Source organism: Rhinolophus sinicus, linkage group LG03 (genome assembly GCF_036562045.2).
Source record: "Rhinolophus sinicus isolate RSC01 linkage group LG03, ASM3656204v1, whole genome shotgun sequence".
Taxonomy (NCBI): domain Eukaryota; kingdom Metazoa; phylum Chordata; class Mammalia; order Chiroptera; family Rhinolophidae; genus Rhinolophus; species Rhinolophus sinicus.
The window spans coordinates 46,462,843-46,489,325 of NC_133753.1; the positions used below are offsets into that span (position 1 = coordinate 46,462,843).

General features: G+C 42.9%; 1 protein-coding gene across 1 annotated transcript in view; it reads right to left on the reverse strand.

The window, feature by feature from the left end:
* Positions 1 to 436: 436 nt before the first annotated feature.
* The window catches only part of SNX1 (sorting nexin 1), a 31,504-nt gene continuing 5,457 nt past the window's right edge, over positions 437 to 26,483 (reverse strand). Inside the window, exons 2-15 of the mRNA XM_019750738.2 lie at positions 20,017 to 20,125; positions 15,923 to 16,050; positions 15,320 to 15,386; positions 11,758 to 11,801; positions 9,936 to 10,077; positions 9,246 to 9,324; positions 8,720 to 8,795; positions 6,814 to 6,927; positions 6,522 to 6,615; positions 5,182 to 5,387; positions 2,660 to 2,803; positions 1,990 to 2,070; positions 1,465 to 1,536; positions 437 to 868 (exon numbers count right to left, since the gene is read on the reverse strand). Of these exons, the coding sequence (XP_019606297.2) occupies positions 818 to 868; positions 1,465 to 1,536; positions 1,990 to 2,070; positions 2,660 to 2,803; positions 5,182 to 5,387; positions 6,522 to 6,615; positions 6,814 to 6,927; positions 8,720 to 8,795; positions 9,246 to 9,324; positions 9,936 to 10,077; positions 11,758 to 11,801; positions 15,320 to 15,386; positions 15,923 to 16,050; positions 20,017 to 20,125 (1,407 nt within the window). The 3' untranslated portion in view covers positions 437 to 817. The remainder of the gene's footprint in view (positions 869 to 1,464; positions 1,537 to 1,989; positions 2,071 to 2,659; positions 2,804 to 5,181; positions 5,388 to 6,521; positions 6,616 to 6,813; positions 6,928 to 8,719; positions 8,796 to 9,245; positions 9,325 to 9,935; positions 10,078 to 11,757; positions 11,802 to 15,319; positions 15,387 to 15,922; positions 16,051 to 20,016; positions 20,126 to 26,483) is intronic.

A 26,483-nucleotide genomic window follows, 5' to 3' on the forward strand; every position in this document is an offset into this window, starting at 1 on the left:
TCTTGTCTATGGGGATAAAGACTTAAGTCCTTGGCCATCCTTTACACTTCTAAGGACATGTTTTGATAGGCGGCAAAAAGAAGTTGGGAACACAAGACTGCATTCAGAAGCCAGGACTCAGCACCCTGGCAGCTCAGGGAAAGTCTGCCTCCTCTGCAGGACTGGTTTTGCACCTCTTATTATAAGAGACATCTTCAAAACGCCTTCTCGAAAGAAGTAGGAATAAGAGTTAAACAGATTAAAAGACCCCCAGGACACGCAGCTGAGGTAGGTAAGAAAAAAAGAAACTCCAGTTCCATAGCGAAGCAGCAGCACAAGGTTGTGAACTCCTGTGGAGAGAAACAATCTAACTGGGCAGCAGTTAGGAGTATTCCAGACCTTCCCAACTGCACCCCAGCCTAAAGCAAAAAGCACCACCATTCTGAGTCACGTGACCTGATTTTAAAATATTTTATTACATAAACTTTCATGGCACCATCAGGAGTAACAGAAAACGTTATTCCCAGTTCCTAACCACATCCTGAAAAATATACATTTGTATTTATATATTTATATCAATACTCCACCCCTATCCCATAATTCCACCACCTATTATAGGTCTTTGCTTAAAGCAAGAAACTATTCTCTCAGGTAAGAAAATATATATGGAAGCTAAATGAAGTAATGCTTAGAATGACGGGGAAGCTTGGTCGTGGGTGCAGGGAGAAGGGGTCAAGTCCAGGCTAGGCAGGATGGCGTCGCTGGGGCCCAGCAGAGATGGAGAAGGACGTGTATAAAAAGGGAGCGTCAAGCAGGTGGCTCTGGTGTCCTCAGTCCATTAGGAGATGGCCTTTGCCTCGGGAAGGAAGGCTTCCCAGTACTTTGCCAGCTGCAAAGAAGTGGGGACAGTGAGTGAGTGCCCCCATCTAGTGGCAGAGCCTGAGGGGAGCAAGCACAGTGCCGCGGCACTTCCTCAAGCGCCTCCGCCACCCAAAGGCAGGCGTGAGCTGAGGAAATGGCTAGGCTAAGAGCGGACCTGAGGACAGATGGCCGGCCGGCCACCTTGCCCTTCCATCTCTCTAGACTTGGGGCCGTCTCTGAAGACAGTCCTGGTTCTGCCCAAGAGGAAGTCCCCGTGGGGGCCATGGCTTTGCCCGGCTCAGTTAGCTCCTCATCATGGGGGCCACTGTCCCACATACTGACCAGGGCCTCCGCTTCAGGAGGGTCAGGTGGTGTCAAGGGGTTAAAAGAGAGGAGAGTTGGAATTTAGTCTTAGAAACTACTCATTTTAGGATTAGGGCAATCCTACTTAGCAAAAGACCCTACTGGATGCTCCATGTTACAGCAACAGGGCCTACTTTCAATTACTGATCATAGCAGGGCCCCCCAAAACAGGGCCAGCCCATCCTGTCCCAGAGCCACAAGCAGGCAGCTGGCCTTTGGAGCAGGCAGTAGATGATACCAAGTCATGCGTAACTCACATACCTGCTGCTGTGAGTACAGGAGTGTCTCAAGGTACTTGATCACGTGGTTTTTGAAGTCCTTGGATTTCTCTTTCTATGGGAGAGAGGATTCTACACTGACCACTCAGACACTTGCTTCTTCCCTTCTTGATAAGATGGTGGTGATTTATTGCTGACTGAGGCTGAACAGAGCCTCAGGAAGTAGAGAGAGCAGCTGGAATAGCTGTAATTTCTAGCCAAACAGCCTTTGCCAAGGGCGTGCAAGGACTCCTGGCACAGCAGTGTGGGGGAGGGGAAGAGACAGGACAGGGGACCGGAGGGTATGTGACAGCTACAAGTTTTGTTCTATGTCTGTTCTGGTCCAGCAACACGTGCAGGACAGCCCCTCTGCCTTAGGAGCAAACACACACACACACGGTCTCGCCTTTTCACAACGGCAAGTCACTGGCAGCTTCATCCATCTCCACTCGATAGACTTGGACAAAACCACCACCACTAACTACTAAAGCAGGCACCGCACACTTGGGAGAAGCAAGATCTATCTCACCTCAAACCGTATCACTTCTTTTCGGACCACAGTTGAAATTCTTTCAAAGTCTCTTTCATACTGAGTCACCCGAGACTCCCACTGGGAAGAAAGAAAGGATCACTTAATGTTAAGGTACCATTAAGTCTTTGCCTTTGGAGAGCAATTCTACATATGACCTCAATTGGTCATTATGTCTGCCTGTCCCTCTGGGTCATATGGAGACTTAGCATGTTAAGTCCAAGTCCAGCAAAGGCCACCTTTGGTGCTGGCTGGGCAAGAGATGCCGGGTCCCCCAGACCACACCTGGTCTCTCGGAAAGCTCGGGTACTCCAGAGCCCCTGGTTTAGCTACTCACCAGAAGGGTTGGGAGCCCCAGAGAACTGAATTTGGTTCTCACCAGGGAGGAATATCTGAATCACCTTGGAGCTTTTCAAAGACCCAGCCAGGACCCCTCCGGCAGAGATCCCGAATTGGCAAGTCTAGGTGAAATGGGAAGAGAGGCGGGGCCAGGCCTCGAGGCAAGCCTGGACCCCTGGACTCATTCTCAGCTTCCCCAGCAGCCACCGTCCTTTAGAGTAAATCAGCTCTCGACTGCTGTGGAGTTCTGGAGAACCTGGGTGGGACAGGACCCAGGCTCATTAAGGAACCAGTGCACCCCCCCGCCCCAGAGCTGCCTCAGGGGCCTCACCTCTACGATCTCGTCCTTGGCTTGCTGCAGCTTGTCAGGCTTGTTGGCCCACAGAAGCCGAGCCTCAGCCTCCCGCTTCTTCTGCAGTGTGGCCTGAGCATCCTGCCAGCGCTGCCATGTCTTCATGCGCTGGTCAAAAGCAGCCTGTGGAGGTGGGGGTGGGGGAAGAGCACAAGCAGCCTTCAGGAGCCCCGCTGGCTCTGCCTCGGGGGGCTCTCCCCGCAGCTGGGCTAGGGAAGGACCGAGCAGGGGCAGGTTCTGCAGCCGAGTGTTAGTGCCCAGCTGGAGCCGAAGGTCAGAAAGCACAAGCCTGGGTGAGACTCCTCTCCAAGCCTCCAGTGGGCCAGTGCCATGCTGCTTCATGCTCTTCCCAAGACTGGATGGCTGGGAGCACAGTAGGTGACCTGATGCCAGTGCCCAGTACTATGGCTTCGGACGGCCTCCCTCAGATCAGTCAATCATGAATCTACACACACTTCCTGAGACCTGCCATGTGCCAGGAACTAAGAACACAGCGGGGAATGAAACACACGGCTCTGCTTTTATGGAGATTATAATCTAATAGAAAAGGCCAAGATTACATTAATGATTACCAATAAATAATTACAAGTATGCAGAGCACAGAGAAAACAAGCAGGGTACTATAATAAAACTGGGGACCTGGCTTAGCCTAGGAGATATATCAAGAAGGCCAACCTAGGGAAGCAACCTTTAAGCTGACACCCACAATGTATACAGGGTTAGCTTAACACATCGTGAAACTTAAACACACCACTGTCATCTCATCTACACACTCAATTGCTCTCGGCTATCAAGGCCCCCAAAAAGCTCCCCCAAAATCTATTTGCTGGTTTTCCCTGGTTCCAGTCCCTTGACCACAATCGACATTTCCAGAGGACAGCTGTTGGCCTAAGCAAACCACCCTCCATCCCGCTGGCTTTGCAGGCTTCCAGAGAGCCTGGGTGAAGATCCGTGCCTGCGGCCCGTCCCCCAGCCCGATTCCGTTGGCTCCTCTTCCCTGGGTGTTTTCTAGGCCTCCTTAGTACAGGCCTTTGCCAAAACGTGCACCTTAGGAAGTGAAATGCCATCAAATTCACTTTCCCCAGTAGTGTCACTACTGCTCACCTGACACTTCTTACCATCTCAATGTCAAAGGATTAGGTAAAGGGTGACCTCATATCCAAGTAAGTCAGGCTCAAGCCTAAACCCCTGGGCTAACAGTGCTGCAAATCCACGTTCAGGGCAGAGCGGAAAAGAAACATCTGCTCACCTCTCCACGCCCACCACCAGCTCATGATCATGAGGGCAGGTAAGGGTCTCAGAGCAAAGCCCAGCCTGGCAGTTCTGCGTGCCAAGGTGTGCAGCCCCAGCACCTGGGGCTCGGGCGAGGCCTCCATCCCCCCTGTCCACAGGGGCGCACCCCACCCAGGGCTCACAGCCAAGAGCTCTGGGATCCAGGGATCCCAAACAGTGCCTCTCTCTGAAGGCTTCCCTGGAGTGCCCTTCCCGGGGATGGTTCTCTGGTCTAAGCAGCCTGACCAGTTCTAGGAATTCCAAAGCAGGTTATTTTTCCAGCCTTTTATCACTCTGGAGTCAGCAGCAAACGAAACAGCAAAGGGCGAGGGCACTGAGCAATCCCACAGGCTATATTAAGCATCTCTGCTATGGACGAAATGAGAATCCTGGGAGCAGCTCAGCTCTTGACAACACAGAGCTATCTGGTCAGGGAGGTGTTGGGGGTGGGAGTGCGGGTGGCTCTGTTCCAACTCAAGAGGCTCATACATCCTGGTCCCAAGTGGACCAAGGGCAGACTCAGGTTCTTACAGGGCAGGCGCCAGGCTCCCTCTTGGCTCTTCCTGTCTCAGGGAGGTCATGCGAGAGCTAACACCACTGCCCAGTGAAGCTTCCTTGGCCACTCTGAAAGGTCCTGGTCACCGGGGGGAAAGGTGAGGTGCTTGACCCGAGGGGCAGGCTGCGGTGTGGTTATCAGAGTGGACAGCACAGCACACGAAGGGCTCTGGTGACAAGCTCTCTCAGCCCCCTGGCCACACTCCTCCATGCATTGCCAAACTGGATCCGTGTAGTTACCTGACTGTCACACTGGAGGACAAGTGGAAGCCAGCAAGAGCGCTTACAGGGTAAAGCCACCGCTTACTGTTAAGGAGGCAAAGACCAAGACTGAGGAAGTCACGGCTCCCAGGGCCCAGACAGTAGGTCTGTCATGAGCCACTTGAAGAAAGGAGCACAGGACGCTGTCTGCATTCAACACTATGGAGGGACCCGCGTAGACACTTAGGAGTGGTCTTGTCTCCTCATGCATTTAAAAACTGGCTGTGGGGCCTCAAAGGACTTAGTGGTAACTAGCTAAGTTAAATGGAGTTTTTGGTTCACAGACCTTCTCTCTGAGAATAGAAAAACTTAGACCTATTTCGAGGTATAATGGATGAAACTTTCTTGGGAAGGGGAAGAGCAAAGGAAAGACATGAAGGGGAGGAGAAAGAGGAAAGGAAACAGAAGCTTACTCGGACGATGGCCAGGAGGCGAATGTAGTCACTCAGGAGCTCGGCCAGGAGGAAGAAGTCATTGTTGGCCTGTTCCTGGTGGAGCTGCTCAATTTTTTCTTCCACCTCAGCCAGCTGGGAGAGAGCCCGTGACAATGCTGTGTTGTCCTCTGAGCTCCCGAGCATGGCCAGACTCTTTGCGAACTGGGCTGTGTTCAGCGCTAGCTCTGGAAGGAGGAAGACAGCAGAGGCCGCTCATTTCACCAGGAAAAGGGACCAGTCAGCTGACACTGCATGGCATGTCTCAGCCCTGCTGCCCCCTGCATCTGCAGCAACTGTGGGCTCTGGAACCCAGTCACCTGCACCACAGCCAACTGTATTCAGAAAGGGAGGGCATGCAGCTTGGTCACACGAGCAGGAGAGGCACCTGCTGTCCTAAGTTTCAAGGTTAGGCCTCCCTGGAAGCAGCAGCTCCAACATTCCTGGAGAGCCAGGGGCCAGTTAATACAAACGGGACAAAGGAACGATTCTGATTTTTATGTCCAAGCTCAGGGTGAACAGCCTATCTGCATGGCATACTACACAGTCTTGCATGTTCTAGAGCAGGTCAAACTTTTTATGTGAAGGGCCCGATAGTTTAAGGTTTGCAGGCCACATAAGGTCTTACTTGCTCTCTCTCTCTCTCTCTCTCTCTCTCTCTCTCTCTCTCTCTCTCTTTGTTCCACTCATCCCTTTAAAAATGTAAAAACTGTTCCGAGCTCACAGCAACAGGCCCAGGACCAGATTTGGCCCAGGGGCCGGGCCGCATTTTGCTAGCCCTCACTGGCCTCTTTCTAATGTCTTTTTGCCTGTTTAGATTTCCGATGATCCTTATGTTTAAGGCAGAGAAGGAAAGCATTCAAATCTGGCAAGTTTCACAGATCTTATGCAAATCTCACCAAAGCAAAGGGAGGATGGGTTAGGAGATACATCTCATTTCCCTACATTTACAAATTGCTTGTTTGACCATGTAGCTAAAGTGTGTGACATCATTTTATGGATATAAGCCACCGACTCAAATCATATCAACAGAAGCCCAGGTCTCAGGTCAAGCTGTATGTGGAACAGCTTCCTGCACCCCTTCTGGGCAGAAAGTACAATGTCCACAGTGGCCGAGGAAAGACAAATGAGATCAAGTGGGAGGAGGGCTTTCCTGTCAGGAGACACAGGACGTATCTTTTTGATCAGAACATCAAGCACCAGGTGGGCTGAGAATTTCAACTTGAACGGCTGAAAGGTTTGGGAACAGCACGCGCTCCCCTCTCCAGCTCGCTGCACACATCAGTTTTCCCCAGCTCCAAGTGAACTTCAGAGCTTGTTACCTTTCCTGTGGCTGACCAGAGTTTCTACAACGGCATGCAGTTTCCGCAAGCGCTGCTCTTCACATTCTACCTCCTGGAGCTTCTCCTCAAACCACTGAAACACACAAGGCCAGAGCTTTAATGGAAGCTACTCACATAGGCATAGAGCAGTCTTTCCTTAGCCATTTGTAAAAAAATGGACTGAATTATCTTAAAAAGAAAATCCTTAGTCTCAGAAATTTTAGGACCCCTCAGGGCTCCTGACCCACGAGCCTGAGGGGGTGGGGAGGCCGAGAGGCACAGGGCTACTCACAATGTCTGATTCATTCATCTTGATGGTCATTTTGCTGACCGCATCTGTGGCTTTGTTGAACATCTTGAGGAGACCAGCGCCACTCAATGTCTGAGTACCCACGGCGCGGGGCAGCTACAAGACCAAGAAGGCAGGGATGGCAAGTTATCTGCTGCCCCTATTTTAGGTTCGGAAGAATTAGTATCCATCAGATGTCATGCCTAAAACTTGCCAAGCAAATTATTTGAACTGTTAATTGTTGTTTTCAAAGTCACTTACACAAATCCACCACCAGCACGTACAGAAAGAAAAACCAAAGGACCATGTTAAACAGAATCAGCAAACTTTCCAGCTTTGGATATTGTGCGTAGAAGGAAAGGAGAGTGTGAATGTTATGTGGCCAGGTGACTTCACGAGATTGTCTGCCCACCCAGGCATGAACTACTTCAATACCAAGCATCCTTTTGTTAAAAGTCAGAAGTTCGTTTGGATTACCACACACAGCACAAAGCTGGACTTAAGGTCTTGAAAGACTTCGAAGTTGTGCCGTGATTCCATTAGGATTTTCCCCAGTGAACAAAGATCCAAGGACAGGAGCATTATTTATTCAGATTGAGGCTACATTGAGGGATAATCTAATTAAGCCAAGCATGCCAAATATTTAGAAATATCTGATTGGTTCGGTCTTACCACTATTTTCCTAAGGCATGGAAGGGATGCTGAAGAGCCTACAGTATATATAGTATAGCATGCTGAGAAACTGGATTTAGTGCTCAGGGCAGCAGTTCTCAACTTGGGCCCACTGTGCCTCCCAGGGGACATTTGGCCATGTCTGGAGATAAGGGGTTGCTCCTGGCATCCAGTGGACATAGGCCAGGAATGCTGCTAACCTACAATGCATAGCACAGTCCCTACAACACAGAAGCATCCAGCCCAAAGTGTCAGTGGTACTGCTGCCCACAAACCCTGTTCTAGGGGCATGAACTGGGGATAAGTGGGTGCAAAGGAAGAATGGATTTAGGAATCACAGAAGAAGAATGAAGGATTTAAAGCATTAGACAGAGAATCTTTAATTAAAAAAATTCCAGTTTGAGGGAAAAAAATACCCATATACTTAGAAGTATTTTCTTCATTAGAATACTATGTACTTTATGTAAATTTAAAAAATAAAATAAAAACACAAAAAAACTACAAAATGATAATCCTACCCTGTGATTTATTTCCCTCTAGTTTTCTTTCCTATGAGATAGATATAACGTTGTTTCATTCCAGTGTTTCTTTTGATCCTTAATGACTAACGTGTTTCTACAGCTACATTTTCATGGTTTCATGTTTCACTTTTTATAATTCTTTTAATATATACTTCTAGCAAATATTATGAGCATTTCTGTGTACCTTGTTTATGAGAATAACATATTTGTTGTATTAATATATTTTACTTGATTATTCAATTGTTAGCAATTGGGCGGGCTCCAATTTTTCAAAATCATGAATAGCCTACACATAGCCTGTAGAAAAAGACTGTCCACTTGAATCAACACTTTTACTACATGGCAGTTCTGTGGTTTGTGGTAACTGGTTTTGAACCAACACCCCTCAGCTCCTGGCACAAAAAACGTATTGAATTTGAGCCTAGTAACTTATGAAAGATGCTGAGGACTTGCCAAATGGATCATTGTGTTAATCCAGTAAGACAAAACTAGGCTACAGTGTGACCTCTACAACCAGTTGCTTTTGACTACAGGCAGAGCTTCTTTTATTTCAAAGGCCGAAAAATACTTGTCACTATTAGGGGTTTACAAACTAGGATAGAGTCTGGTACTAACTGCCCTATATGCATGTTAAGTGTTCAAGTATTTGTTGACTGAATGTTTCATTTCACTAGGGGCAAATACAAATTATGAAATTCAGTTTGTACAATACTAACCTCTTCTTTTTCCAAGAACTCCCTGACATCAGGGTCCTGTAACATGGTAGGATGATTCACAATCCTCTGAAGGTACCTACAGAGTAAGCGGTCATCTGGTTAGTCAAGCTGGCCCCACTTGTTCTGGGCGTCATATAGTGCTGGCAGAGGTACAAGGTTTTTCATTACTTTACAATGTCCTCAGATAAGGCACTTAAATATGACTCTGCTTGTAGTAAGCACATTCAAGGTCATGTTATTCACATTTCTAAAAAGGGAAGAAAAATAACTGGTCAGAAAGAGACCTCAGAGCCTTTCATATCTTATTGTCCACTCAGGGCAGGGAAAGAAAAGAAGATGGTGTGTTCCCAAGGTGGGAAGATAAGAGACCTAGGAAAAGTTAAGAGATAACATGGAAGTGTGAATCTTTCATTCACTCAACTTTCTCATCTCTATTAACTCTAGTGAATGTCTCATAATTGAGTCTCGGGTTTCAGCTCCTCCCTAGTTCTCATGTTATTCAGAAAAATGGTTGTAGGGCACTTACCTTTCTAGAGCGGCCCTCCGTTTTTCAAGAAATTCTGCAGAAGAAGAATCTTCCTTCCCAACTTTTACTTTTGTCATTCCTGGAATGGAATTTAAAAAGCAAAAATAACCAATAACCATCATGAATAGGATAAACTTATAAAAAAACTCTAGAAGGAAAGGCAGTAAAAACAGTACAAAACACAACCAAAGGCCACTTCTATGCCATGAGCAGGCAAGAACAAAAGGTTCTTCACATGAGAGTCATTGGTTAAACAAGTCTCGAAGTGCTGGAGGTTCTAAACTCTGGGACTTGCAGAGCCTGTTTTCTAAAAGGGGCCAGTGGGACTCTGAGTATAGATCAGACATCAAATGATGGTAATGAGAAGGTTCCTTGCCCCTCACCCCATCCAATTTACTACATTCCAATCTGGAAGGAATAGCAATCACTTAACACTCTAGGAGACACACACACACACACAACTGTGGAAGCTAAAACCAGAACCTCCTGCTATACCCAAAGAAAGAGAACATGTCAAAACTTGCTGTCTGTTTCTCTAGACCTCCTGCAATTTACAGGAAAACACCAGAAATTTTTGTAACCACAAGACTACACTGTTAATAGAAATCGTTTCATACACTAAGTAGAATGTATACTGCAGAAGAATGCAAAGGAAACAAATCCAAGCAAAATTAAAGACCACAGCCTTACCTATTAGGCTCTTCTCAGGAGGAGGAGGGACAATGAAGCCATTCTGAGAGTGTTTCTCGGAAAGCTTCTCATAAAGCCCCAGAAAGTCACTAAATCTTCTTTTCACTGCAAACTGTTTACTTCTGAACATTGGTAAGCTCGTCTTGGGGACAGAAAAAAACAAGGTGATTTTATTCCAAATAGGGGATGCAGGAGTATCTTGCAAGTCATCCGGCTGACATCAAAGGAATCTACTGCCCAGATCCCTGTTGCTTAGCCACACGTAAGTAAATTTTAACTTTCTCCAAGGCTGAAAATCTTAAACTTTTTTGAGCTATCGTCCCCTCTGGCTGTGTGGCAGCCTACGGAGCCCTTCTCAAAATAATGACTTAAAATGCATAAAATATGTAGGATTACAAAAGGCAATGAATTACATTCAAAAACAGTTTCATTCCCTGGTTAATAACACTTGCTCTAAGGAAACTAATGTTGAAGTCTAGAAAGCTAGAATTCTATGGTCACCTCCAACCATTCATCCTGCACTGACTTAAGGGTATTAGCTACTGGAATTAAAGCAGCCAAACTGAAAAAAAGAGACTAAACAGTGCTTCTAAGGGGGAAGGATCAGATGAAATGTCCACACTGCAGATACTTTAACCCCTCCAAGGTCACAGGATCTAGAACTTACAGGAGGCAGGCCAACAAATAGCAGAGAGACAACATAAAGGAGACTTCTAGTAAAAAAGACTAGGCCTAGGTCACAACGAGATCATTTAATACTCAGCAGACAGGCAAAATTTAAGGAGACTGGCCTAGCCAGTTGTTGGCAAGGGAGCGTATCAATGGGAACTTTTACACACTGCCGATGGGAGTATAAATTGGTGCAAAGACTTTTAAAAAGTTTGCATTCCTTTTCTTCAACATGTGCACGACCCAGGGGTACTACTCCTGGTTATATACCCTAGAGAAACTCTTTTCCATGTACCCTAGGAGACATGTGCAAAAATGTTCATAGTTCATAATCATAAAAAACTGGACACGTGTGAAATATTCACAACAGGAAAATGGATATATTATGCTACAATCACACAGTGGATTGACTACAGCTACACACAACATGGATGGGTCTGAGAAACAATGCTAGTAAAGGAGCACTATTTTCAGCATGATACCACTGTTATGAAACTCAAGAACAAAAGCAAAACAGTATATTGTTTAGAGATACATACATGAAGACTTTTTATAAAGGAAATAAGACACAACTCAGGACAGTGGTCACCTCTAAGGTGTGAGGCAGGGGATGTGACAGGGAGAAACACACAGGTCAACAGTACTCATCTGAAGACTGGTGGTAGGTTTGGGGCTTCATTTTGTATGCTTCATAACCTGCATACAACATTGTGTAAATGGTGTATGCATTAAATAGGAAAAAGGAAGACCAGACCTGAGGGGCAAAAGGTTAGGGAAAGTATTAAAAGAAGCTCAGTACAGGAAAGCTCAGAACTGAGAATTTTTAAACAGCTGATAATAGTTCGGGGCAATCCACCAAACTAGCTGTTAAGCCACTTAGTTCCTAAGAGGGACAGGACTACGTCAGATACACTGCACGGCTTCAAAAAACTGATGCAGTTTGACACTGACGTGTTAGGTCTCTGGAAGAAAAGTGGAAAGGTGTGGATGAGATCACCAAGGGGAGGCAGAAGTTTACTCCATCTTGAGTAAACTTGAAGGAAGATGTTGGCAAAGGAACTAAAGAAATACCCAGAAATCATCTGAATGATGACCTTCTTCGTAGAAGCACCCAAGCTCGTTAAGGTTCATCAGCACGGTCACACGGGCTCACCTGTGTTGTGACTTTGTAGGCTACGTAGGCGTTCATACCGTCCCCTGTGGGAGAATAACAAAGCAGGAGAGGACTGAGCATTCTGTTCACCAAAGCAGTGCTCACCTTGTTCACATGTAGCCAGGAATCTTAAGCCACAGAGGCCCTGTACAAGTTGGGATGTTTGTTTCATCACCAAACTTTAGATACTATCCTACAATTCAATTCTGACTTTGCCTCATGGCCTCTGGTGCTTGTCATGCCCCATGGATGCTGGCTGGGTCCCAATTTGAGTTAGACAAGAGAGTCCGTCCTCTGTTCTAAAGCCAGGCTCCATTCATGCCCTTCACAAAGCAGCACTGGATACTGACAATCCATCAGTTGTTACCATGCCAATATTTGAGCTGTTTGCACACATCTGTCTAAAACCACACAATTCTCTTGCTGTATAAAGCAGGAGGAGGAGAAGGAAGCAAATGATGTAAAAGGAAACAAGTAGTTCTACCCTAAGCTAGCTCTGGGCTTGGTTTGCTCTTTTAGAAATACTGTCACGGCCCCTCCATCAGTGCTGGGGGACACTGACCTCTCTCATCTAGCATGTTCACCCAGAGCAAAGGGCCTGGCCGGAAGAAACTTCGGCTGCCTGATGTCACACAACTCTCTCTTTCCTGGAGGGATTGTTTTTCTGAAACAGCCTTCGACTGTTCAGTAAATTGGGATTCAAGCAATTGTTTTTCTCTGTATCAGTGTCATGACCTAGGCCACTTAGGGACATAAAGACACCACTGACTCTCTGAGCACTGAAAAGACATACACTGCACTCTAGACAGATACAGCTTTAGGGCTGGACTCTGGTTTTTGGGGTTCGTTTTGTTCCTTTTCTCCCCACCCCTTGATTCTTCCTTACACCAAGCAGGAAACCTAGGTGAACAATTACTACTTGCTTAAACTTCTGAACTGGTGGTGGGGTGAGGGCCCAGGGGAAGAAGGTGCAATACTGTCATAAGCAGGCTCATACACTGCAATTTGGTTTCCGTGAGATGGCTGGGAAGATCACACAGGAATAGAGGGCTTGCCTTCTCTGCCTCTCCAGCCTCCACCAAAAGAGTATGTGTAAAATGAAAATCATAGACTAAGCTTTAGAAATTATTTTATACTGATGAGTAGTGTTTTTCTCTTCTAACCAACTCACACCGCATTGCCTAATGCTACGAAGGGTGCTTACCATTGATAAAAGGAAAAAGTAATCTAAATTTACTTTAAGGAAAAGTATTCAAAATTTCATTCTCAGTTGAATAGTCATGGTCAGATGTCCAAAAGGTCAACCCCATAATCTAGCGCCTGCAATTAAGGAACGTGTAAGTGCACCTGTACGCACAACAGGAGCAAAGCAGGGTCTTCAGACACTTCGCCTGCATATCAGCTGCTTTTACTGAGGACATGTGTGAGAACAGAGAACTACTTGCACGTATATACACAGCTCATAAGATACAGAAATGGGCTAGTAATACAGCACTTTTAAATTCAGGTTAATTTCTAAATAATTTCAGAAAGTTGAAGACGGCATATGCACATTACCAAGAGGAAGAAGCATATCCTGGTAGAAGTAGGATTCTAATTTATTTAGATGTGTGTGGAAATGAGAAGCACATGTTGATAAATAGCCCACCCAAACAGAAGGTGTTCTTAAAAAGATCAGGCCTTGGGACAGCCAGTTAGCTCAGGTGGTTAGAGCGCAGTGCTCTTAACAAGGTTGCCTGTTCGATCCCCACATGGGCCACTGTGAGCTGCACCCTCCACAACTAGATTGAAACCACTACTTGACTTGGAGCTGATGGGTCCTGGAAAAAACACACTTAAAATAAATGAAAGATTAAAAAAAAAATCAGATCTTGAATATGAAAACGCTTTAAGAGGCTGATTTCTTGGCATCAACATGACTATGAATCTAGACTACAGTGCAAGGGGAAGAAGGCTTATCACCAAAAGCGATTTGTGTGGAAATAAATCTGGTCCATGTGATGTTTAAATTACTGTTATGGGTTGAACTGTGTCCTAGTTGAGCTGTGTCCTCCTAAGAAAGTTATGTTGAAAGTCTAACCCCTAGTACCTCAGAATGTGACCTTATTTGGAAACAGGTCTGTCTTTACAGATGTAACCAAGTCCTAATTCAGTATGACTGGTGTCCTTATAAAAAAGGGAAATTTGGACACAGAGAGACACACATAGAGGAAAAATGATGTGAAGACACCCAGGGAGAATGCCATGTGACAATAAAGCAAAGAGCGGAGTAATGCATTTACTAGCCAAGGAATGTGTGAGGCTACCGAAAGGGGACAGGCACAGAATGGTTCTCCCCAAGTGCCTGCACAGGGGGCATGGCCCTGCTGGCACTATGGCCTCCAGTAGGAACTCTGAGGGAATATATTTGGTTGTTTTAAGCCACCGCATTTGTGGTACTTGGTTACAGAAGCCCTAGGAAACTGATATATAGGATACTCATAAACATGAGAGAAGCAAGAGAATCCTAAACATATAATTCCAAGTTCTAGTCCAGGCTCTACCAGGGACCACATTGTGACCTGACAGGAAAGCTGTATTTCACTTACTGGTCCTCAATTTCCTCTGTTGTTGGATGAGGGAATCGTATAAGATGCTCATAAATATCCTACCAGTACAACAGTACAGGAAAAGTAAAACTCGACATTTTAACAACAAAGCATTTGGGCATAAAGTTTAATTAAGTTAGACTTTAGAAATTCCTGTTCCTAGTCCAGAATAGACAAAAGATGGGAGATTATCTTATTCCTTTTACCATATAAACACCATCCCCATTTAGGACAGGGCTCTGTCCAGCCTCTACTGTCACGGGCTGTCTCTGGAACAAGGACAGCTGAGGCCGGTTGCTCTCTGCTCACCAACAGCTTCAGAAGGCTGGGACACGGAAAGGCTAGCTGAGAAATTCAAGTCCTGGCCAAAGTTAAATATTGTGCTTTTTGAAAATCTAATGTCAATCTGACCAAGATTCCACCTGGGTCTTTTAGTCTTTACCTATGAAAGAGAGATGCAGACTGCCCCAATTCTGTAGGTATCAAGACTATATGAGAAATGGTATGTAACAAGAATTCTAAACTTCCTGAGGGAAAAATAAATTCGGTATCCCCAAATTATAGAACATGTGGGGTTTTTTGTTTTGTTTTTGTATTTAAATGGAATTTATGATCTGAAAAGGGAATAAAATGGTCTCATCAACTCTGTGAGAGAAGGCAATATTTGGGTTTTTAACACGTTGCGTACGGCGGGGTTTAAATCCCTCGTGAAGATTCTCGTGATCCGTACGCAACGTGTTAAAAAGGGATTATAATAGTATTTGATGTCTCTGAGTTTTCTGCCTAAAGCCAAGAAAAGTCTAAATAAAGTACTGGTTGACTGCTGATTCTGGCCTTAGAAGCATAGTAAGCAGTATAATTCTACAGGAAAGATAATGACGAAGTATTTACGTTGGCTAGTTCATCTGGAAATTAGCCAACTGTATTTTCCACAGCCACATCCTAACAGCAGAAGGGGTCCCAAGCACACTTACCTATCTTCTCAGGATCAGTTATCCCAACTGTCAGATCAAATTGGTCTTCCTGTTCTTCTTCCTCTAGCTTTTAAAGAGAAGACAATCATGAGAGTTGATACACAAAAAACCAATTTTACTGTCTTAATCTTATATCAATATAACATCAAAATATATTCTTCTATGTATCAGTGTTCAGCTCTGTCCATTCCCAACACTGCTAATGAACCAACTTCCACCATTTTAAGTTGAAGTCTGCTTAAACGTCTTTTGTTGTATCTATTCTCGTAAAACCTTATTTTGTAATAATGACTAATTACTAGGCTTTGGAAGACTTGCCTCTGTCAGGCTAAGGAGGGAATGAATAGAGACTACACTCTTGAATATGGGAGCATCAGACACTAAATATCATTAGTGACCATGGAAAGCCTTTGTGCTCTCCTCGGGGTAACAGATACTCTGCACAAGAAAGAGTCCTTTATTGGATTCTGGCTGTCCATTAACCATAAAGGTCTTCTTCAAAAGTCAGAAATATTTTCTCAAGGTTCATACTCAACTGAACTTTAACTGGCAGCACAGTCCTAAAAATCCAAAATAAATAAGACCAATAGCACAGACTCTCACCTCCTCATAGCTTGGCTGGGGCTTAGAAGAATTTGTGGCTTCCTGTGGAGGAAGAGATATGAGCGTTTTGGCTGGTACCTTCTTCTGATTATTCTGTGTGCTGTCCAGGGATAGCTCCACTGTGGCATCTAAAAATAGTTGATTATTTTATAATGAAGGTCAATAATGGGTCTTTGATGGCTAAACTTCAGTTCTCTAGGCTGAGAGACAAGAACGACAGCAACCACTCTCAATACTTGGAGGTTCTCCGACTAAGAACAAGAATCAAGAAAGTTTTACATGGATAAAAGGGGAGGGCAGGAAGGGCGGTGTTCTTCTAGCACAAGCTTTGTACAGCAACCGCTCTCATTTCTAAATACAACTACTTGGCTACTCTCTCCTATATAGAATTTAGGCAAGAACCAGTTATCAAGCAAAAAGACTACACAGCCAAAGGAAATGTACCAATTTATTTTAGTCTAAGGAGTATTCATTTAAAACCTTATATGAGCTCTATTTGTTCTAGTTATAATTATTGTAAAAGAAGTTTGGTTATCTGCTTTATAAGCCAGTATGATAGAAGAGGCAGGTATACTGAGAGTGAAAAGTGACATCAAAGGAAGGGTCAGAAAGACAGCAAACTAGAAAAAAAGATATGTGTAATACCTGAAAATCTTTCTAATCAAAATTACTTTAAAAAAAAATTAGTGCTTAAGAGCTCCCTTTATCTATCTGGGAAAATCTCAGTTGAGCAGAACAATTCATTCCCCAAGTGTTCTAGAGGGAGTACTTTCAAAAGAGCATTATGTACCATTTTTAGGCATTAAAATTTTTTAGGCAAATATAAAGAATGTACTTTCAATTCAAAGCAGTGGAGCTAAAAGTTCAAAACCTAAACAGCTCAGCTTTTTCTTTTCTTTCTAATAAAGGAAACAAATAACCATTTAGGTTTGGCCTGATCGGTAGGCATTCAATTTTAGCCTCAGGGAAATCAAAGACAGAGGTTTCTTTTTCTTTTCTAGACTTTCATTTGGAGCTAAAATGAAACCTTGAGATGGGGGTCTACATGGCATAACCAAGTCCTAGATCAATGTTCTAATCATTAAGTGTGAATCATGTCTACAAACAAGGTTGCCACACCATTAGAATGTGTTTCCTATCAGTAAAAAGGGAGCGGTGGTAATGTAATCTGCCCCTGCTGTGGGAGTCCAAAACAAAAAAAGTATACATAACAAACATCTCGGGATGACAGGATTCTTTGAAGCAAGCAACCAGCTGCAGTATGTTTAGGACATTCCCATCATGAAGGCCCCACATAAATAATTAAGTTAATAAATATGTTTGGAAGTGAAACATAAGGTGCTTCTCATTTAAAACCTTTGACTTATTAGAGTGCAACTAAAAGCCTTTTGAACAGCTGTACATTTTCTATTGAAATTCATGTGACAAAGATGCTAAAACTTACATTAAAAATGTTTTTTTCTCTGTACTCTTGATAAGAGTAATGGAAAAGCCTTTGGGCTCCACCACCACTAAACTAATCACGTGGAAAATAAAATCAAAGCATTTAAATTTCCAGTCAGTATATTAAATATTGGAGAAGCTAAGAGTGCTAAAGTAAACGTCTCATTGTAAGTAAGCATTACTTTCTGTAGATATCTTATGTTCCTTTCTTAGTGAGGCAGGTATTGGCTGCTTAGGAAAACAGTAGGGGAATGAAGTTAATCAGAACCCTCCTTAGTAATAAGTGTAAGTCCCTAATAAAGTTCTACATATTCATGCATATAAAACCCAACCACGGAAGTGACTCAAGTCACACTAAGATTTCAGGTCCTCTTATAAGGAAAGATCACAAACATTAAGGCCCAAAGATAGAAAAACCTTTTCAACCTGCCATATAACTAAAGATAACTCATTATTTGCATTTCTCCTCCAGAAACTTTATCCAAAAAATAATCACTCCCAGAATGAACAGTGTGTACTTTAAGTTCAGAGATGAAAGGAACTGGAAAATCTTCTAAATCTTTATAGACCTTCTAACTTCTTCCCTTTCATGTCTTCTAAATTTCCTACCAGAGTTCTAATGTGAGTCTTCCCAAGCTCTTACCCTCCACCCGCCCTTTCATCCCTCCCTTTCCTCACCCTTCACTCCTCTGAGGATCTTATTCACAGGGCAGTTTTAACCTCTAAGAAGTTCCCCTATCTCCAGTTCTTCCGTCTTTCCCCACATAGAGTACCACAGTTCAAATCACCTCCTGGGCATTGCCACTTGCATTTAAATTTTCTAAAACCCAAACTCACTCTTCTCCCAAAGCCGGTTTCTTCTTTAGAATGTAGGCCTCCAAATGTTACCATTGTCTTCTTAGTCCTTGGACTTGAGACTTATTTTCACTCTGTCTTCAATCCCCATTTTTGGACACTCATTACATCTAATCATTAATACCTGGATTCGTTGATTTCTCTTTTGAAACGTTTTCACCTTCCCCTTCCTTCATCACCTTACTTTCGGTCTTTGCCATTTCATTCTTGAACTAATTTGTGAATGACTTCTGCAGTCTCTAGTCTTTGTCCACTGCAATCTATTTTATATAATAATTTCTTAGATCAGTTTTCCTAAAACATTACTTTGCCCATATCACTTTCCTTTTTCAAAACTGCCAACGGCTCTTAATTGGCACTAGGATGAAAAAACAATTTTTTTAAAAATAAATGTTTATTGGAGTGACAATGGTTAGTAAAGTCACACAGGTTTCAGGTGTACAATTCTGTACTACATCACCTATATGTCACATTGCATGTTCAACACCCAGAGTCAGTTGTCCTTCCATCACCATATATTTGATCCCTTTTACCCTCATCTACCACCCCCCTCCCCGCTTACGATGAAAATTTGAACTAATTAATACTGACATCGGAAATCGTCCTAAACTACATTTCTAGCCCTATCTTCCATTGTTTCTCTAAGAACCCCGCTCTGGCCAACCAGGTTTACTGACTGTCCCTCATTGCACCTTGTACTTCCTGCCCAACCATTTATACTCTTTGTCCTTTTTCCAACATAAATCCTGCTTCTCTCGAGGAGCCTTCCAAGGCCACTCTAGACCAGTTTCTCAGTGTGGGCACCACCGATGTTTTGGGCTGATAATTCTTTGTTGGGAAGGGCTGTCCTGTGTACTGCAGGCTGCTGAGCAGCATACGTAGCCTCTACCCACCAGACACTAGCAGCTCTTCCAGCTGTGAGAACTAAAACGTCTCCAACCGTTGCCCAGTGTCTTAGGGGGCGGGACAAAAATCACCCCGTTAAGATCCAGGCAGTCCCTCTCAACAAAAAAGTATTGGGCCCCAAATGTTAACAGTGCCAAGACTGATAAACTCTGCTCTACACTCGTGTTTTTCAAAGTGCAGATTGTAGCTCATTGGTGAATTGTGAAATCTATTCAATGGGTTGCAAATAACATTTTAAAAAAAGAGAAACAATAGGAAATTTCAGATTGCATTGAAAGTAGTAAGGGCAAGTCATTTAATAAAACTTGTTCAGTGTTTTTTTTTCCATTTTTTTAAATTTATTTTTTTAAATTTATTGGGGTGACAATTGTTAGTAAAATTATATAGATTTCAGGTGTACAATTCTGTATTACATCATCTATAAATCCCATTGTGTGTTCACCACCCAGAGTCAGTTCTCCTTCCATCACCATATATTTGATCCCCCTTACCCTCTAAACTTGTTTCAGTTTTATCCAAGTATGGATATATTTTGGATTATGACACAAAATGTATTTCTTACCATGAGTCTTGATCAAAAAGTCTAAAGCCACTGCTTTAGTCTGATCTCAGGTCCCTCTGAGCTCCCATGACTTAGTATTTCTAGCATTCCTCTGGCCACAGTTATATTATTGTTTAAAAGTTTGTCTAACTCACCTTCTCAAATAACTGTATATGTACGTCTTACTCCCTACACCTGTAAGGATCTTGATGGCAGGGACTGCATTTTCCAGGTTTGGAATCTTCCACAATTGTATTTCACATAGAATTGTTTCCAATACACACAGGAGGAGGTTACTTTAACACAGCATTTAGAAGCTCCCTAGTGTAACTTTTGAGTCCACACTTGCCTGCAAAGAGATCCTGTGGCTCTTGGTCTTGTTTCTCATGGATCCCATTTTCTTTGGAGCCACTGTTGACGGGAAGGGAAGTAATTCTCTCTGGAGACTGGGGCTTACTCTGAAAACAAAAAGATACTCTTGAATAAAACAATACCATTAAAAACAAACCTGGAAAGTGACTTTGAATGCATCCCTTGGTGGCTCCCACAGGTGTTTAGGGGAAGACAGTTCAATAAGCAGCGAGTCACTATGAGTGAGTAAGTGCTGCCCCAGTGATCACAGAGCTCAAATAAACGCACACATTTTAGAGTTAATTTCTAACACCAAAACCCTGCTGAAATGCCCTGCCCCAAAGCACATGATACCGATGTGGGTATGTGTACATGCGGATCATTTTCAAAAGAACCTGCCCAAATGCATTCCTCCTTCTCAGCCGATGACCTTTATTCTTTCAAATGCTGATAGGGCACATTCTAGTGACCGGGACACCACACCGGAGTCCAGATTTTAAGCTCTGATTCTGGCTTAAACTGTTCACTGAAGCCCAAGTTGTATGGGAATTACTGACCCCTCTGACAGGCAAAGAGGGTAGAGCACTTTACATGAAATGCTGTTTATAAACATAACTTATCTTTTCATTCTTAACTTACACACACATAATTTTCAACTATACCCGTGTCAGGCTAGCAGAATAAAAACCAGTCCTGCTTAGACTAGTGGGCACATAGTGAAAACAGTCAGTCCATGGCCTTTATCAAAAGCTCAGTGATCAGCCGCAAACAGGGTGGGAGGAACCCCAACGAGGACCAGAACGAACAAAGCTGGATTGTGCAGATGGACAGAAAGCCGGGAATCCGGCTTCAGAAGCTATGGTGTGGTGTTGCAGGGTTTTGAAGTCAGACCCCAAGGCCAAATCAGTTCAAGACCTGACTTAAGGAAGCTTTTAGGAAACATTTCCCAACAAATCTGAGTGATTTTGTTCCTCAGAAACCAGCATTTTCTGACCCAACAGAACAAGGTGAAATGACAGATCTATTGGGTACTCTGAATATGCCATGCAAACAGTTCCATCCAAATATTGGGGCCACCCTCAGGGAAAGAAACTGTTACCAATATTTAGTTTTATATTAGCAAACACTGCTTCTACTGGAACTTTTCTATGCTAATGAAGTTTAATGAACACTTAGTTGTACACGCTAAAATAGTACACCAATTCTGTTAGTGATTTTTTCTTCTAGCTGCTTCCATAATCTGAAAAAATAACAACAAAATCAATGCAGAGACAGACAATAATAGGGCAAAAACAAAACCCATGTTTCCTTTTGTCTCACACATTGCCAGTCACCGCCCTACATACACACTGCCTCCCTACACACTCTGCTCTCGTATAGTATGGGAGCTCATAACAAGCCATTTGATTTCTTTTCAATTCAGTTCCCAATACCAGTCATCTGTAGATGGAGATATAGGAGAGATTAAAACCCAAGCTACATTCAGAATATATATATATCTATCTACACACACACACACACATATATATATATATATATATATGTATGTATATAATTTACTAGTAGCTCACTAGAGAGAGACTAAAGCAACAGGAAAGGCACAGGTGAGAATTTAGCTATTTAAAAAAACCTAGAAGAACCCATTCCTGTGATAAGGAGATGAATAAAGCCAGCTCTGTATTTTTCTGATTTACCATCTAAACTTGCACGTTTTAAGACTTAAGAGCATTTTCTGGTATAACACTAGAATAGCAGTCTGTCTAACCACAATTAATCAGGAGAAACAGACCCAGATGGAGGGGCTACTACAGTGATAACTAGAGCAGAGCACATTACCCGTCTTTCTTCCTCCACCCAACCACCTTCAAGCCCAAACCATAATAAGTTGCTTGACTAGAACTGTGATGAAAACAAAGACTTGTGTTTCCTTAGTAGCTAGGTAACAACTACCTGTGAGAACCAAAAACTGTTCCTCAGATGAATTCTCTGGGGCTCCATCCCAAAACCACTCAAGGCTGAGTTCTAAGAAACTGGAAGATAGACTGATTACTATATTTACTACCCACATCTTTCCTCTGTAATTCTTTACAAAATTAATCCTCTATGTAGGTAAAACTTTATCTTTTGTATTCCCCCTCTACCATTTGAGCATTTGTACTTGTCATTAAGAGCTGTACGAAAATCCCACCGGTGACTTAACTCTCCATAGTCATTTCTCTAAGGATGGACATACCGAGTTTCCAGGTTCTTTATCATCACAAGTATTGATGTGCTATCCATCCCTATACCTAAGTCCACATCTGATTATTTCCTTGGGATAGATTCTTAAGTAGAATGACTGGACATAAAATTTTCAAAGGCTCTGCTAATCTGCCTTGCAGAAAGACCAGCAGTTTACATCCCCCCACCCCCAGCAATATATGAGCGCTGCATTCACAGCAACATTAAGCATTCTCTCTTTAAAAAATGTCTTTGCCAGGCTGACTGCTGAAAAGACATTGTTTCCACATGTTTATGGCCATAGGAACACTGCTGTGACTTGTCTTGATCTCTTTGCCCATTTTTCTATGCTAAGTTAGCATTTCTTAGTTAGATGTACGCACTTTTCTTACAAAGGTGTTAACCCTCTCTCTGGCATACAGTACAGTGCCCCTCTCCAACTTTATCTCTGTTCACGTTTTATTTTTTACTTTGTCGATGTAAGAAACGTCCAAACCTGTAGGGAATTTTTATAAGCGTTTATTTGAGCCAAAACTGACGACACTATGCTGGGGAACATGATCTCAAATTCTCTGGCGAATAACAGTCTGCAGTTTCTTTTGGAATTAAGGAGGGAAAGTAAGGGAGATTACAGGAAGGTGGGAGAAAGCAAGGTGGGGAATGGATTACAGATTAGTCAAGATTCTGTGCTCTCTTGAGGGTGGTCATACTTTCCAGGGGTTTTACTCTGGCGTTTCAAAGGTGTGTTAACCTAGATGCACAAGAACAAAGGACAGGGCTGGCTTAAAACACTTCACTAAATTAGTTACAGGTCTTGGGCGTGACTACCAACCAGCTCAGTTAGGAATTTATGATTACAGCACCCTTTTTTCCTCCACAACCATACCAAATTTATTTTCGGTTGATTGACTTGGATTGGCACTGGACAAACTAACTTATTTCTTTGGGACTGTTAAAACAAAACTCAACCAAGTAAATTTAAAAATCCAATCGGTTTTATCGAACCATTGATGAATCGGGCAGCACCCCACCTCATAAACAGAAAGGTGCTCTGGGGCACCTGTACAAAACAGCAGGGTTTTAAAGGCAGGAGGGTGGGGCAAGGAAGTCATTAGCAAAAGAAAAGAGGATTGTTTTCAGCCAGGTCATCTTCTCTTGGGCGAAGGAAGCAACAGTGATTTTATGAAGCAGATTACCCTCGCTAGTGCTACTCAGGAAATTTCAGATTGACTGTTTAAAGGTCACATTTCTGGGAGAGGTCGAATTTGAAATTTGGTGTGCTGCTGCGAGAGTAACTGACTCCATTTGGGGCCTAGTATTTCTTTTTTTAACAGACTGAAGAGTATCGAGCACACAGATGGCCTTTGAGGCATAATATTCTCAAATTTTAATTAAAATCAGATTCAAAAGAAGCTGAGCAGAGCTATTTTTAAGGATAAGAATAACTGGCCCCCTATTGGTGGTATCCGACATTCATACAGGACAGTTAATAGAAAACAAGTCTTCCATGAGACTGCAGAGTCTATAATAAATAATAGCTTACTTATGTGGACAAAAAGAGGGTTCTACAGAAAGTAACCTCACAGGGTGATCTGATCATAAATTCCTAACTGGGCAGGTCATGGTGGGTAGTCACACTCCAAGCATGTAACTTTTTTAGTCAAAGGTTTATCTTTTTATCTTTGCCGTAAGCAAGCTCTGTCCATTGCTTTTGTGCGTCTAGGTTAACACAATTTGAAATAAGTATAATGACCCTCCAGAGCACATAATCCTATGAACCGTCTGGTTAGCCACTCCCTACCTTGCTTTCTCCCACCCTCAGGTAATCTTCCTGAAGTTTCCCCTCCTTAATAATTTCAAACGCATAAAAGAAACTGCAAAACTCATTCTCTGGAGCATTTGCAACCTTCATTCCTGGGGTCAGTTTGGCTCAAATAAACTCTTATAAAAAATTCTCCACAGGTTTGGACGTTTCTCATGTCGATACTTGTCATCAAAATAAATACCCACCTGGGCATTATAGCATAACACATTTCATATGCTATGCTTAAAGTTAAAAGGCTAATTTGGAATCAGTATTAAGGTATAATTTATATTAAAAAGCTAATTTTGAATCAACAATCACAATTTTGGGAAGGACTTATTTTGAGGGAAAGGAGGCACACTGATTACACTGAGTGGCAAAATCAATACTAAAAATAAACTTTGCTTTATAATTCATATTTAAAAAACCATTTAATAATCAAATAAGTCACAAAACTATACATCATGTGTTTGAAGGGAGCTAAATTTCTAGGCAACAGATAAAATTATATTCTGATGAAAACAGTATGTTTGTAATGTAGCTAATAAGCTAAAGCCCTGCCTACTCCCCCCTGGCCTCCCACATTTTTTAAAAATAAAGGAAGCATTCTTTCTGTTAGGGATAGGATCCTAGGCTAGGATATCCAACACTTGCTGACTCCCTTTGGCTGTTAATTCTAGCAGGTGGTTCCACTGATAAGCCTGTTTGAAAAAAAGTTGAAGTGCTTCTGTTTATAAGAGCATAACAGACAGGCCTAAAGCTAATTCTCAGAGAGGAACTAGAGAGCACTTGTGTTAAGAGCAAACAGGTATTCCTCACCAATTACCAGCCTCAAACCGTGAGGCCTGGGCTTTCTTAGCTCAGAGAAGGACAGAGGTGGACTTGCTGTCCCCTCAGAGCTGACACAGCCATTCAGCTCGGAAAAGTCTTACTGGGATTCTGGGTAACTTCCCTTTAGTCGTGATTCTTCCTCCTGCCGCTCAAACTGCTCTTTGCTCCACACAGAACCCTTGCATTATGTTCAAGCAACCTCAAAGGATAGTACAGGCATTTTAGTGTAATTGGTTTCCTTTGTAATCGTATGTATCTTACACATTCAAAGACATTATTCTGGGAATAGATCCAGAAGCTTCACTGGACTGCTAACAGGTCCACAACACAAAAAAAGATAAAGAACCTCTGAGCTAAGAGGGTAGAAGAACTAATGAAAACGGTAAAAGGGGAGCTGGAAGAGTGGGGAAAATGAGCCCAGAGCTGACCTTTCAGCTAGGTAAGGAAAACCATGAGCAAGCCCATTAGAGATCTCAAAGTGAAAGGGCAAACCACAAAGAATTAAAAGAAAACAAAAAAGGAGAAAGAAAGAATGGGCACACTATGATCTACCAAAATTCAGCTACTGACATTCTATTGGATTCTCTGGTGAAATTTCCCTACTAACCAATATAAGTTGGAAGGGCCAGAAAACTGCAGAAGGATCAGAGCACTAATGGGTACATTAACTTCTAAACTGAAAAAGCAAACCCAGTTCAAATCTGCTCTGAAAGCAGAATGAAACCCCAGCTGTCCATCTGACTAAGCAAAAGCCAGAAAAATTGAGCAACAAACAGGCTTTTCCTGGAGATGAAATACTTAAGGCTACTTGCTCTAGTAACTGTCCACTACTCATGATTTATTTACGCCCACAGTTACTCAAGAGTGCTGAGAAGCATTAAGGACCAAGGAAGAGAAATCAGAGTGTTCCTTTTCCCCTCTCTCCTCTCAACCAAACAAATCACAAATGGCCAAGTCATCAGAGTTACCTTAACACCGTAGTAAGCAAAGGGGCAGCAACTCCCTACAGAAATCAGAAGTCCCACTTCCACCTTTGCTGTTTCTCTCATAAACTCCAAACTTGAATTTTAAATAATTTTTAAGTTGGGTTCTTATTCGTCATCTTTAAAAGTTTTCACTCAGCCCCCTTCCTCCAAAAGGGTCTTTAACTACTTTTGTTAGCTTCTCCTCCGTTATCTTGAAAGCTAGGTTAACTGCCAGTACAATTCTATGATCAAGAAATCAACGAAGCTATGCACTTCAGGCAAATTGAAACTTATTAGAAGTAAAACTTGTCTACAATTTGAGCTGAGCATTAAAATAAATCTTTGGACATAACACCAGTTACTGACTTTTTCACAAACATTTGTATTAGACCCGTGTGAAAAAAAGTGGAATTTTAACTTCTGGTCTTTTCACCATATCTGACACCTGTGATGATGGTAGCTCCAAAAACAAGTGTTTGAGACAATATACCTACAGAAAATACTACACACCAGAGGGACACTCATCCATGACTATTTATTAATATATGAGTAAGTTGTAAATGACTACACCATTAACTAAAGAACCTAAGCAATAAATCTTTGTTTAAAATTACTGTTATGTAGATTAATTTTCAGCTGGTTAAA